Source organism: Elephantulus edwardii, unplaced genomic scaffold (assembly GCF_000299155.1).
Source record: "Elephantulus edwardii isolate Elephantulus edwardi_28Jun2011 unplaced genomic scaffold, EleEdw1.0 scaffold00040, whole genome shotgun sequence".
Lineage (NCBI taxonomy): Eukaryota > Metazoa > Chordata > Mammalia > Macroscelidea > Macroscelididae > Elephantulus > Elephantulus edwardii.
The window spans coordinates 16,712,931-16,725,584 of NW_006399790.1; the positions used below are offsets into that span (position 1 = coordinate 16,712,931).

Below are 12,654 nucleotides of genomic sequence, written 5' to 3' on the forward strand. Positions count from 1 at the left end.
TCCCCCGTGTTGCGTATTGTTTTACAAGTTCATTGTTTTGTAGTGCTGCGTAGTATTCCATTGTGTGAATATACCATAGTTTTTCTATCTTCATTTTTCATATTGTCATTTGCATGAAAGTTTACAAAGCAATTTGGTTATCTTATCTATCCAATTATTTATACACATTTTGTTCTTTCGCTTATTTTTTTAAAACAACTTTTCCTTTCTCCCCAGTGATTTCCCCCCCCCTTCCTATTTCCCTTCCCTCTTTGGACATTTATACACATCTTACTAGTTATCCTTCTACTTTTACAATAATGGACTTATATGTATTATTCATTATGAGACTGAGTTTGTTCATTCAGCATAATGGTCTCTAGCCTCTCCCATCATTGCTTCTGAGTGCTGCATTGTATTCCTTCATGTGAATGTTGTGCCACAATTTTATAATCCAGTCATTTTCTGATAGACATCTGGGGGGTTTCCATGTTTTGTGAAGAGATTTAGAGTCTCTCTGGTTGTATTACGGAGTGAACATGTATAACTGAACTCCTTGGGGTACAAGCATGAAAAGGGCAAAATAATGTGGCAGTCAAGCAGAGCTGATAGTGTTTGTGACTACCGGCCTGATCAGATCAATTAGGCCTGCAAACTGAGGAATTTGAACTAATAGGTTTAGATATCTGCCCACCCATGTTCTTTTCCCTTAATTTGTCATCTACTCATAAGTCCTCAGACAAGCACAGATAATGAAGACTGTGTATCAAGGTGAGTGTTCTCTTGCTACCTTTACTTAAAAGTTTGTTGTTGTTGTTGTTGTGTGCTATCAAATCTGAAAGAACTGCAGTGGGTTTTTAGAGGCAGGAAACCGCATGGGAGGAGATTGCTCATCCTTCTCCCTTCGAGAAACTAGTGGATTTGAACCTCATGCCTTTGGGATTGCAGTGTAACTTCTTATGACTAGGCCACCAGGGTTATCTTATGTAAAGGTAGAGAAATAAAATGAAGTTGATAATTTTAAACTCCATCCACATTGTAAGAGACAACCACTTAAAATACATACCTCAATAAAATGACCAAATCCTTGAGTATAGGAGCAAAATAAGATTTACTTCAGTTTTTCTAAGCCTGCTGATAGCTACACTTTCTCCCTCCCCTTAAGTGACAAGATGTATTTAAGAACATTTGAGAATCTTGTCACTTGTTTCCTAAAGTACTTCCAGAAGCCAAACATACTGCTTTTGAGCTGATTTTGACCCATAGTCCACCATGGCAGAAAGTGTCCATAGTGTTTTTGGGGTTGTGAAGTCTTTACAGAAGCCAACTGTCACTTATTTCTCTCATGATGCAGCTAGTGGATTCAAACTGCCAAACACTTAACCACTGTACCAGTAGGGCTTCTTACAGCTTTTGAAACCCTGTAGGACAATTCTGCTGTCTTCCTGAGTTGAAATCTACTCAGAACCAATGAGTATGAGTATATAGTGGTAATATCTACATTTTATAGGTGAAGAAGTTGAGAGGATATACCAAGTACCCATTGGAGTGAAGATTCAAAGCCTATATCATCTTCCCCTTTTGCTTTTTTTTTGTTTTTTTTTGTGTTTTTTTGGGGGGGGTTGTGTGTGTGTATTTTTTTAGGTGTTTATGAGGTTTTTGTTTTGTTTTGAGAGAAGTTAGGGCAGGATGTTGACATTGTAGCCAAATATTTTGTTTTGAATTTTTGTACCACTTTTTCTGCCATGCTCATATTTTGCAATATCAAAACTGTGGTCGTTCCTTTCAGTTCTGGGATTTAAAATATGGTAGTATGTTTTCAAGGTAATTAATTTAGTTCGACTTTTCCTGATAGCTAACTCAAATGGAGCAGCTCTAGTGTTTCATTCCATCAGCTGTTCTCGAGGGGAAAGATGGACAGTTTCCTCCTATGCAATTTATAGCCTCCAAAACCCTACAGGAGAGCCAGCTATGATTCACTTCAGACTTGGCAATAATATAAGGGAGATATCTAACCTGATATTCCAGATAAAAGTAGCTTACCTTCTAAAATACCAAAATGATATTTTAGTAGAAAGGTTTTCTCCTTTATTCTCCCTCCTCCCCTTAACCATCGTAAACAATTTTTCTAAGGGGATAAATTATTAAAAATCTTTTGGAGCGCTTAATATCTTATTTGGAATTTTTGTTTAGTCATAATTTAGGTTTATTGAGGTATAGGATGATTTACCTTCTTTATTTAATAATGGTTCCAGGTATTTGACAGTGTTGTCCTCCTTTTTTTCAATAGTCCATTTTTTTCCTCTATCATATTCACTGTTAATGATATCAACTACTTACCGTCTGTTGTTGTTAGTTGCTGGACAAATGATGAAACCCCTCTCCAATAGTATTTGTTGTTTCCAGTCTTTTATGAAACCAGATAGGTAACCAAGGTCATAAGCCGTGTTTACGAGTAAGAAATGTCCAAGAACAAGTTCTGTACAAGGGATTGTACTTTAGGGTACGGATTTTGTGATATTTATTTTTACTGCAAAACTGGCACTTTTGAGGTTTCTTCTGAAGAGTAGTGCTTTCTCTTCTTTAATCTATATTTATTAAGTACTAGAATAAGGTTAACTAGAGTTATAACAGAACATATTTAATAAGCCTTTTAAATCGGGAAATTTATAAAGAAATACTATTGACCATTGTAAACTGTCTCCTCAAACACCCTGCCTTAGGAATTGGCTGACAGTTTTCACATCCCTTATATTTTCACTGCGATTTTACATTTTCTATTTAGTACATAAATTTTATCCTTTATTATGTGAAGATTAGACTATGAGTCACAGGCAACTTGATAGCACAAAATAACATGTGAAGCTTATGCGACAGGTTTATTTTTAAGTTGTCTTCAGTCACACTGGCCATGGAGTTACACTTCTCTATACACATTTTTCAGGAACTTGAAAATAATGCATGAAAAGACTGGATATGAATAAGTGTTTGACTAGTTAGTATTGTAACAAGGCTTTTTAGATTCAGATATCCATCCAGCTTAAGGTTTACCCAGTTAAATTTCTTGCTGACAACTATGTACTCTACCTTCTTAGGAAGACTTTTAAATTTTGTGATATTGGTTCATTTTTTTCCCCTTTTTCTGGTTATTTTCTGGATACTTATCTAGAACTGTTCAAGTGCTTGTTTCCTTTTCCTTTAGAAATCTCTAACATTTCTCTCTTACAGTCTACTTTTAAATGTATTGTTTTCCGTATTATCTCTTTAATTTTCTAGGAAAGAACTTCTATTTAGTTGACATTTTTATGATTCAAAGACGTCATTGTGAGCGTCATTGTTGATTTCTAGAACATTTTTGAGGGGAGTTTCAGAGCATCAACTGATTTCAGAGACATCCTATTAGAACTAATGTACAAATATATAAATGTGGCCCAGATTAAATTATTTGCAGTCTTAAGTTGTCATCATTTCCTGCTTTGTACTTTTAGTTGGAGAATCCTTTTTGTTTTGGTTTTGTTGTGGGTTTTTTTCCTTCTTTTTTTTTTTCTTGTCCTGTGCTTTCTCTGTTGCTTGTTATTGCTAAAGTCTTTGTCCTGATTCACCTTAATCACTCTGGCTTATCCTTGAATACTTTGCCTTTAACTTTTTTCTCCCATTTTTTAAAAAAAAATCCTGCCTTTAAAATTGTCCCCTAAGAACTACCTGTGGCATCTCCATTTTAATTTTATATGTGTGATCTGAAACTCACGAATGTGGAGTTAAGCACTTTCTGGAGGATTCTTCTATGATCAGGCACTTTTCGGTGACATGCTGCCAAACCTTGAGAAGCTCAATCTCCTTGTCTTGTCTTCTATATTTTAAAAAAACAATAGTAGTTTACTCTGTCCTACTCATCTATACTTATAATCTATTTCATTCCTTTTCTGCTCTTCCACACAAGCTAGGCCAAATGTATTCCACCAGGTCCATCTCAACAAAACAGTTTTATCTCTTAAACCCAGTGTTTGGAGCTCTGCTGGTGTAGTCTATAGCATGTTACAAAGCTAACCAAAAGACTGCATGTAAAAATCCACCACTCACTCCCTGGGCTGGAGATAGGCATTCTCTTATTAAGATTTACATTATTGAAAACCCAATGTGAGTTACAGTCAAATTGATGACAGTAGGTCTGAATGAAGCCTACGGTTACAGGTTGTCTGCTTTAGGCCGGCCAACATGTGGTTCATTATGTATACCTTTTTTTAGTCTTATCCAATGTTTTTAAAGTTATTAAAATTCATCTGCATTTAAAAATCAGAAGAGTTGGGTTAGGGTTGGTAAAACCTAAATTTCTCTTCCTCTTAAAGTATTAGGATATCTAGCAACATTGTGTCCTAATTTCTGTATAGTAATCAGCTAGATCCTGCCTAGGAGCTCTTCCCTTTTGGTAGGACATCAGCCGTCCCCTTCTTTAAATAAAAAAAAAAGAAAGCGCCCCCAAAAAGACCCCTCCAAAAACAGTTCACCAAATTTAGTAAGAAATTTCATTCACACTAGTTTGATTTCTTACTTAGCTTGCTGATCTCAGTATTGCTGTTGCTGTTGTTAGGTGTCATTGATTTGAGTACAACTCATAGCAACCCTATCAACAAAAGATCTGAAACCCGTCCTACCCTGTGCCATTCCCACACTTCCTGACATACAAGCCCACTGCAGTAGTCACCTGGTTGAGGGTCTTACTCACCCTTGCCAGCCTCATGTCCCTCTCCAAGGAATAGACCCTCCTTGCACCATGCCCAAGTATGTTAGGTGAAGCCTCATCATTCTTGCCTCCAAAGAGCATTCCAGCTACACCCTTTCCAAGACATACCTGTTCTCTTGGCCATCCATGGGATGTTGGTTTTTTTCCCCACCACCACAGCTCAAAAGCTCAATTGTTTTTCTGTCATCTTTATTCATTGTCTAGGTCTCAGATGCATAGCTAGTAATTGGAAAGACTACGGCCTGAATCAGACTCACCTTAGTCCTCAAAGTGACTCAAGTATTCTAAAAGAGCACTCCACTTACACCTCCTGATCTCTATATACATGAGTATATATGTTAGGTTTTACATTGGTTATAGAACCCATTTACCTAGATTAAGGTCTTTTTTGAAGGCAGAAATGACGTATCTCCATTCTAATAAATCAACTAATTTTTTTTTTTTACTACCTGCTCTGTTTCAGATGCTTTGTTAACTTTACATAGAAAGTGTATTTACAGAGGTATTAAATGGACCTCTTGTGGATCTTGTGTGAACATTGATGAGGAAGAATATTGACTGACATCAAAAGACAATATCTGTTAGAAAGGAAATTTACTGATTAAAAATAAATTGTTTTGTGTGTTTGAACGTATGAGATAGGTTTGAAATAAGTTTGAGGGAAAATTTATTATTATTTAATTCTGATGTGTGTTATTATATAATGTCAAGTCAGAACTGACCCATAGCTAAGCCTTCAGCAGATTTTCAAAGGCAGTAAATCACATGGGAGGAGACTGCCCATCTTTCTCCCATGGAGATTTGAACCATATACTTTGAGTTGGCAGAGCAATTCCTTACCAGAGTTCTCTGGCCTCTGTGTAGTAATTCTTAAAACGTACCATACATGAAACTGTTCTTGGGAGATAGCAATGATAGACACAAACCATATTTCTCTGTAATTTTTCATATTTTTTAAAAGTATAGGGTGTAGGTGCTGTATTCTGCTATTTTAAAAGACTCCCATGCTACACCTGCCCCTAAACATAACTGTCCCCTATGCACATATTTATTCTGAGAAGCATCTCCAGATACAAGTGAGATTTAGCTCCATAAAATAAATTTTGCCACGAGTAAATTCTGTTCTTGGAAATAGGATGATTATTAAGTTTTTATACTCTTACTTTACAAATCTGACTTTTTAACTGTCAAGTTCAGCTGCCTTTCTCTTCGGCTCTGTATGTGTGTATGTATGTTTGTGGAATCCTGACAGTCTGTCTGTTTGTAATATAGATAAAAGGAACACAGTTCTAGAATGGTTCCTTTGAGATGGAGACAATGCAAAGTAAGCAGTTATTTCTCTGAGTTTGTATTTTAAAATTTCTCCAAAAAATTATTTTGTGTGCTTTTATAAGGAATCTGACCTACTGAAATATTTAACTTTTTAGGTGAATTTGACCATAAAATGAGACAGACAGACAGACAGTGTATGTGTTTATGTGTACAGGTATACCTCTGATAGGAAAGCTGATTTTCTAAATGCCTTGCCTGATTTGATATGGCTCTAGCTGTTCTTTTTCCTCTCTTTAAAACTTGCTTCTTGCTGTCAATGATGGATTATTATTTAAAAGCAGCTACCTCACTTTTGAGAGGGTACTCTTTGAGAACATTTCATGCATAATTTTCTCTTGTCCTGACAGAGAGAAGAGTCCATGGTAAAGCAGAGGGATATGACAGCCCTACTAGTAGAGCAAAGGCCTATAGCTGGCAAGAAAAAAATAAGAGCCTCATCGAATTATCAATATAAAATTATTAAGTTTACAAACACAGGCTTGTCTCAGCAGCAGAGTATAAGGCCACCTTTTGTAGGAACATTTTCTACATGCACATTACTAATGCCATTTATAGAGTAGATGGATATTCATAAAGAGGACAACAGCCAATGAAACCCTCTAAGAAGTCCTATGTATGATAGATCTATGTTTTCTTATTCAAAGTAGAGAAAGTCCCACATATTTAAACAATAACTAATAACCTTAGAAGAATGTTGAGACAGTGTGGTGTAAGGTATAAGGTAAGAAAACTACTGTACTAGGAGAGAGAGGGCCAGGGGCTGAGTTTGTTTCATCAGTACGTTATTCTGGTTAGCACCTGGTTCTTTCAGAAATTCACTGAACTTCTTTTGGTAGTTTACAAGTTTGTAATCTCAACCCTTGAGCATTATTTTATAAATATCCTCTGGATGCTGCTAAGAGGCTGACACACAGTATTCTCTTCCCACTTGCTCTTGTGCTTGCTGATTTGTCATTCCAGGGTATGGACAGACCCCTAAGCTGAAGGTCTCCCAGAGAAGGATGCCAAAGCTCCATGCGCCACTCTCAGAACGATCTCTCCCATAATTAAGAGCTTCTGGTGCTGTCTATTTAATGGGAATCTGCTTTAAACCAGAAGATGAACACCCAGCACCATCCTCTTGACGAGACATTCCAAAGTCACTGATTTTCAGAACATTTCCATCTCCAGACAGTTTCTTGCAGCAAGGTCCCTGTACATACAGTTTTTATTCGAGATACGCCATACCAGAAGCAGCATCTAATGAAAATGTCACTGAATTTTAGTTCATCCTTCTTTCTCAGAAAAAGAAAGGAAATCACCTCCTGGAACCAGTTCTATGATGTAGATAGAATGTCTTTGTGTGTGAACTCTTCTACATTTGACAATACTGAGATGATCATATTGCTTGAGGATTTTGGCTTCTTGTAAAAGAGTTAATTTCAGTTTCCAAGAAAGTGCTTCTTGACACATTTTAACGACAGATGTTTTATCCTTTAATGTGCCCTTGAATACATCACCAAAATATCCCGTGAATTTTCCTAATGTGACATCTTTATGATTAAGAGCTATGTCTTATGGCCATACTGACATCATGATGCTCTTATTTGGAACATTCACCTTTTATTTTTTCCAATTTTTTTTTATTTGGATAAAAGTCACATAACCAAATTCACCATTTAAAAGTGGACAGAAAGAGACATTGTAACTATAGCAGTCATTCTAGTTCTTCTTGCTGCCCCTGGAAGCCACAATGTACTTTATGAATGTGGCCTGTTTTGGACATTTCATATAAATGAAATCATGCAATATGTGGCCTTTTATTTCTTGTTTCTTTCACTTAGCATCATGTTTTCAAGGCTCAACCATGTTATACTATATATCATTGCTTCATTCCTTTTTATGGTGGAATAATATCCCATTGTATGAATGTGTACTACATTTTGTTTATCCATTTATCAGTTGATGGATAGGAATAATGAATTTTAAGTATTAAAAATTATAAGCTTGACATTAGTGTGTCCACAAATATAATTGGTAATGTCAAAATTATTCATGGTGTGAACAGACTGCTTGTGTAGAAATAATATGTAAATTATTTATCAGCATTTCATGAAAGTGTAATTATTTTCTAAGACCCCTTCTTGCCCTGGTTTTATCAAATATGTGAATGTAGAATCAATAAAGTTTAATGCATTAAGCATTAGTTTAAATTTTGAGAATGTTAGGCAGGTATGAAATTATTTGCCACATGTTGTAATCATGTTTTGAATTTATTTCAATATGCAGTATTTGAAAAATGTCAATACATAAAGGAAAGGAAATGAGTATAACTGAGTCAATATATTTTTAAATCAATTTTTATAATTTAGAAGACATTGCATCTTAATATAAGTTACTATTAAAATTGTGTCCTTGTGAAAAATATGATGTTACCTCTCTTTTGGGGGGATATCAATCATATTAGATAGCATCGTTTTCATTACTGTGTGTTCTGTTTACTTTGACAAGCTACTACTTGACTCTCTGGTATGTTTTGTTGTCTGTAGTTTTCTTTCACTGCTCCTTATTTTTTTCCTCTTTATCTCTCACATGAACAAAATGTTCATTGTTTTTAAAGTCATCTGATGTCCCTCTCTTTAATGGATTCTAAGAGTGGACAATAATACACAAATATTTCATCCCTTTTTGGGGACTTAATTCATATGCTTGTTACTAATGGAATTAATTAACCTTTTCTTTCTCCAGTCAATTACTCTTCCTCTCTTCTTTCTTTCTCCTTCCACCCTCCTTTTCCATTCCTTTCTTCCCTGCTTCCCTCCCTCTTTTCTTCCTTCCTATCAATGTAATCATTTGTTTCTTTCAGGTGAGACTGGAATGAAATTGTTCCGCTGTGACAGAAATGTATTTTCCTGAGTAGATTGCCGAGCAATTATGAATGAAGAGGGCCCATTTTCATCTCCTTAAATTATTCAGTTATCTGCTTTTATTGCTTCATGATGAAAAAGTAAAATACTGAGTTGTGCATTACTGTATTTTAACTTGTTGCTTAATTTCTATGTTTATTTTCAGTAAATGGCTGAAAGTGTTAATTATTCCCTATTTTTAGCACAATGTGCTGCATAAAATTCCCAACAAGCAACTGAGGTTACATGTGTACAGAATTTCACTTAAGATGAATTAAATATTGCCTGGGTTTAGTTGGGTTTTTTTTCTTCCCCAACCTGAAATGCTCCCTTTATAATGAGTTGAAACTGAAAATAAACAGTTATTGAACCATTTTGAATTTACCTCATTTTAAAGCTCAGTTTTAATTTATTATCTGACCTATTTTTAACATTAATCATCATTAAAATCAAAGCGGGAGCAATGTCTTATGCAATGCTTAGAAATCCTTTTATAGAGTGTATGTACAACATTAAAACTTGTTTAAAAAAAGAAAAATACCAGCGTTCACTTGTCCCTTGCCATGTCTTTCCTTGTAATTATGTTACACAAATTTTGGGGAGGGAGGAAAAAAAAATCACAAGTTAATTGTGTTTTAACTCTACAGCAACAGGAGCTTTGTAATGCTGAACTTTCATCTGGAAAAGTTTCACAGTGACATTTTTAAAAAGAGAATTTTTTTATCTACTGAATTCTACCAGTGTAACCTTTTTTCTAAATAAACAATAGTTTTCTCAATTGATTGTACATCAATGTGTATGTTGTTGCTTATTCAAGATAACTTACCAAGGATAACTCCTAAGGTTCCTAGCCATGTTGTCTCAATACTTAGCCCATGAGCTACAGTATATTCAAATAACATATCCAGTAATAGGAAACAATCAGAATTTTCAGAGAAGGATGAAAAAAGATGTGACTTTTTAAAGAAAGACTAAACATATTTTAAATTGCCAAAGGGATATATATATCTATATCTCTGTATCTTCATGCCTTTTTATTTAGAATTTGATTTTATAAGTTGAATGAATAATTATGAGCGATCCGTTCAGTGACTTTTGATCATAAAAAGCATACTTGGTTAGAGTGAGATTTGCACTGAGACATTAACTAGTTCATTTCAAAATTCATTTGAAACATCAGGCAAGAGCTTTACAGTTATTACATTACTGTCACATTTTCATTGCAAAAGTTACATGGTCATGAGTTTGAGGTAGAACATTTACTAGGATCTTCTCCCTGTTCCCTAAATGGTAATCTTTGGTTCTGTCCTTGCTAGAAGTGTCTAGAGAATGGGAAGTCTCACTAGTTAAACCCTGTAGTTTGTGCAGAAATAAGAGTGTAAGACTCTGGGAGAATAAAGGTCAAATGAGTGCTTTATGGGTGGGGTCAGCAAACTTCTTGTGTTAAGAAACAAATTGTAAATACTTGGAGCTTTGTAGGCCATGCACTATTGCAACTACTCAGCTCCGGTTTTGTAACATGTAAGCAGTCAGACAATATATCCCTAATGACCCTGGCTGAATTTTAGTAAACTATATACTAAAGCAGATGGTGGGTTGGATTTGACCGAGTTTGGCAAATCCTATTAGAGGGCTTAAGAGAAGATTCATTAGAAAGTATTTATGCTCTTCAGGGCACCAAAGGCACAGCCATGAGCAAAACTAGAGTCCCTAATCATCTGGCAATTAGATAATGCTATGTAGTGAGAGGAACTTAAGGGGGGCGGGGAACACACACACCAAGATAATGATAGAGTGTGAGGTAAGGCTTATTGCTTTTAAAGAAAAAGGGAATGAAGAGCAAAGCATGATTTTTTTTTTGATTGGGGGTTTTCTTTTTAAAAAATACTAGTTTATTTATAAAATTTGAATACATTGTTTTTCAGATCAGAAAAACATGATATTTTCAGGCATATGCCTGTTGTGCGCTACTGAGTCTGAGTGGACCCACAGCTGACCTTCCAGCAGGTTTTCGTAGGCAGTTGATCTCATGGGAGGAGATTGCCCATCCTCCTCCCACAGAGCAGCTAGTGGATTTGACCCACACAGCTTCCCACTAGGCCACCAGAACATGAAGAGATTTGATTACACTATGAGTTTTTTAAAAACAAATTTTGTTTTTGGGTAAAATTAGTATCACAAATGAGATTTGAATACCCCCCAAAATTGTGTGTGTACTTGGGCTGTTGGACCATGATTTGGCTCTGAGATACCTGGGAAGTGACATAAGAAATAATGGCAGGGGAGATACCATGATCATGAAGGTGGTTTTCCCAGGGCGAGGCTTATCCATTGCATTCCGGATGTGCTGACCCTTGTGATTTCCCCAAATGTGGGAAACTCGACTGCATGTTAATTTGTGGTAGTGGGGGACTGCGTTCATGCTTTCCTCTAAAAAAAAAAAAGGGGGAATAATTCAGTCAGTTACAGGATTTAGTGTCCAATAAAAAGCAAAAAAATCACAATATTACCGGAAAGAAACTTTCCCTTTGGGTTATCCTAAGGAAGGAATGTCATTTTTGCAACTGACATGTTGGGGATGTATCTTGTACCGGCCTCTGTTGGCTGATGATCCCAGTTTATTCCAGTAGGAGAAATTCTACAGTGACCCCAAAATGTGGACAAGGCGCTCAGGTCTTTGATGAGTGACTTCAGGCTTGGAAATTTAAATTTTTTTAAAAAATTTGGAACAGTTTTTAAATGGGGCTTTGTGAGCCTGAATTAAACATGCCTTTTCATAGACATGGTAAAAGGTAATGCCAAGACTGAAGTTTAAAAGCTATGTCTGGCCTCTGATTCTCCTCCATCTCTCCTGTGTTTTGTAAATACTGATGTCCAAGACAGTAAAACTCATTACAGTTTCTAAATACTTTGTCTAATTTCTTAGCGTAAGTTTAGTTTAAATGTGTTAATTTTGGGAGAACACCTTAACACAATTTTAGCTATGTATGACAACAGTCTGCAACAAGAGGTATATTACAAAGGACTGAGGGAAGGGGAGGGAGGAAAATGTACAATGATGAATGAATGAAAACCCAAGCTTTCTGTAAACTTTTGTTAAAATAACAATTTAAAAAAAGAAAGAAAGAAAAAAACAGCAGCAATTACAGTTGTTGGCTGGGCTAGTCTTAATTTGCTATTTCCATTCCCCTTTCTCTTCCTACCCTTGATAAACACTAACAGTTATGTAAAAAGACAAGAAAAATGTATTCCACTCAGCATAGTGTTCTTCAGTTTCTTCCATGTTTAGTATTTTACAAACTGGTGGTTCCTTAGTGCTGTACAGTATTCCACTGAACGTACTACAAGGTCTCAAAGAACTCAGTCACAAAGTGGCAAATACTGCATAGGATCATTACTGTGAAAACGGAAAGGTAACTAGGCAGGTGGACGAGATAGAGCAGAGATAGAATGTACAGTTAATAAACACTAAAGGGTTAGTACAGGGAAGGATCAACCTGGAAATAATTGGTTATTATGGTTATTGCAATTGGCAAATAGGAACAGGATATGAATAACTGCAGAGAAGAGGGAGAGGGAAACTGATTAAGTGAACCAATGTATATGAATGAATGTATAAAACTGCACATGTTAGGACTAAAACCAAGGACTATAAACTTCATTCAAGAAAAGCTTGGAAGCAGAAAAAAAATTGAAACTATCAACAAAACTAGGAGT

The 12,654-nt window shown here is 35.7% G+C and overlaps 1 protein-coding gene and 1 pseudogene across 1 annotated transcript in view; one reads left to right on the top strand and one right to left on the bottom strand.

The window, feature by feature from the left end:
• Positions 1-9,724, top strand: part of THOC2 (THO complex 2) — an 85,380-nt gene extending 75,656 nt beyond the window's left edge. The window contains exons 38-39 of the mRNA XM_006885061.1: positions 705-750; positions 8,898-9,724. Of these exons, the coding sequence (XP_006885123.1) occupies positions 705-732 (28 nt within the window). The 3' untranslated portion in view covers positions 733-750; positions 8,898-9,724. The remainder of the gene's footprint in view (positions 1-704; positions 751-8,897) is intronic.
• On the bottom strand, positions 6,783-9,839 carry LOC102845944 (annotated as a pseudogene).
• Positions 9,840-12,654: the final 2,815 nt, after the last annotated feature.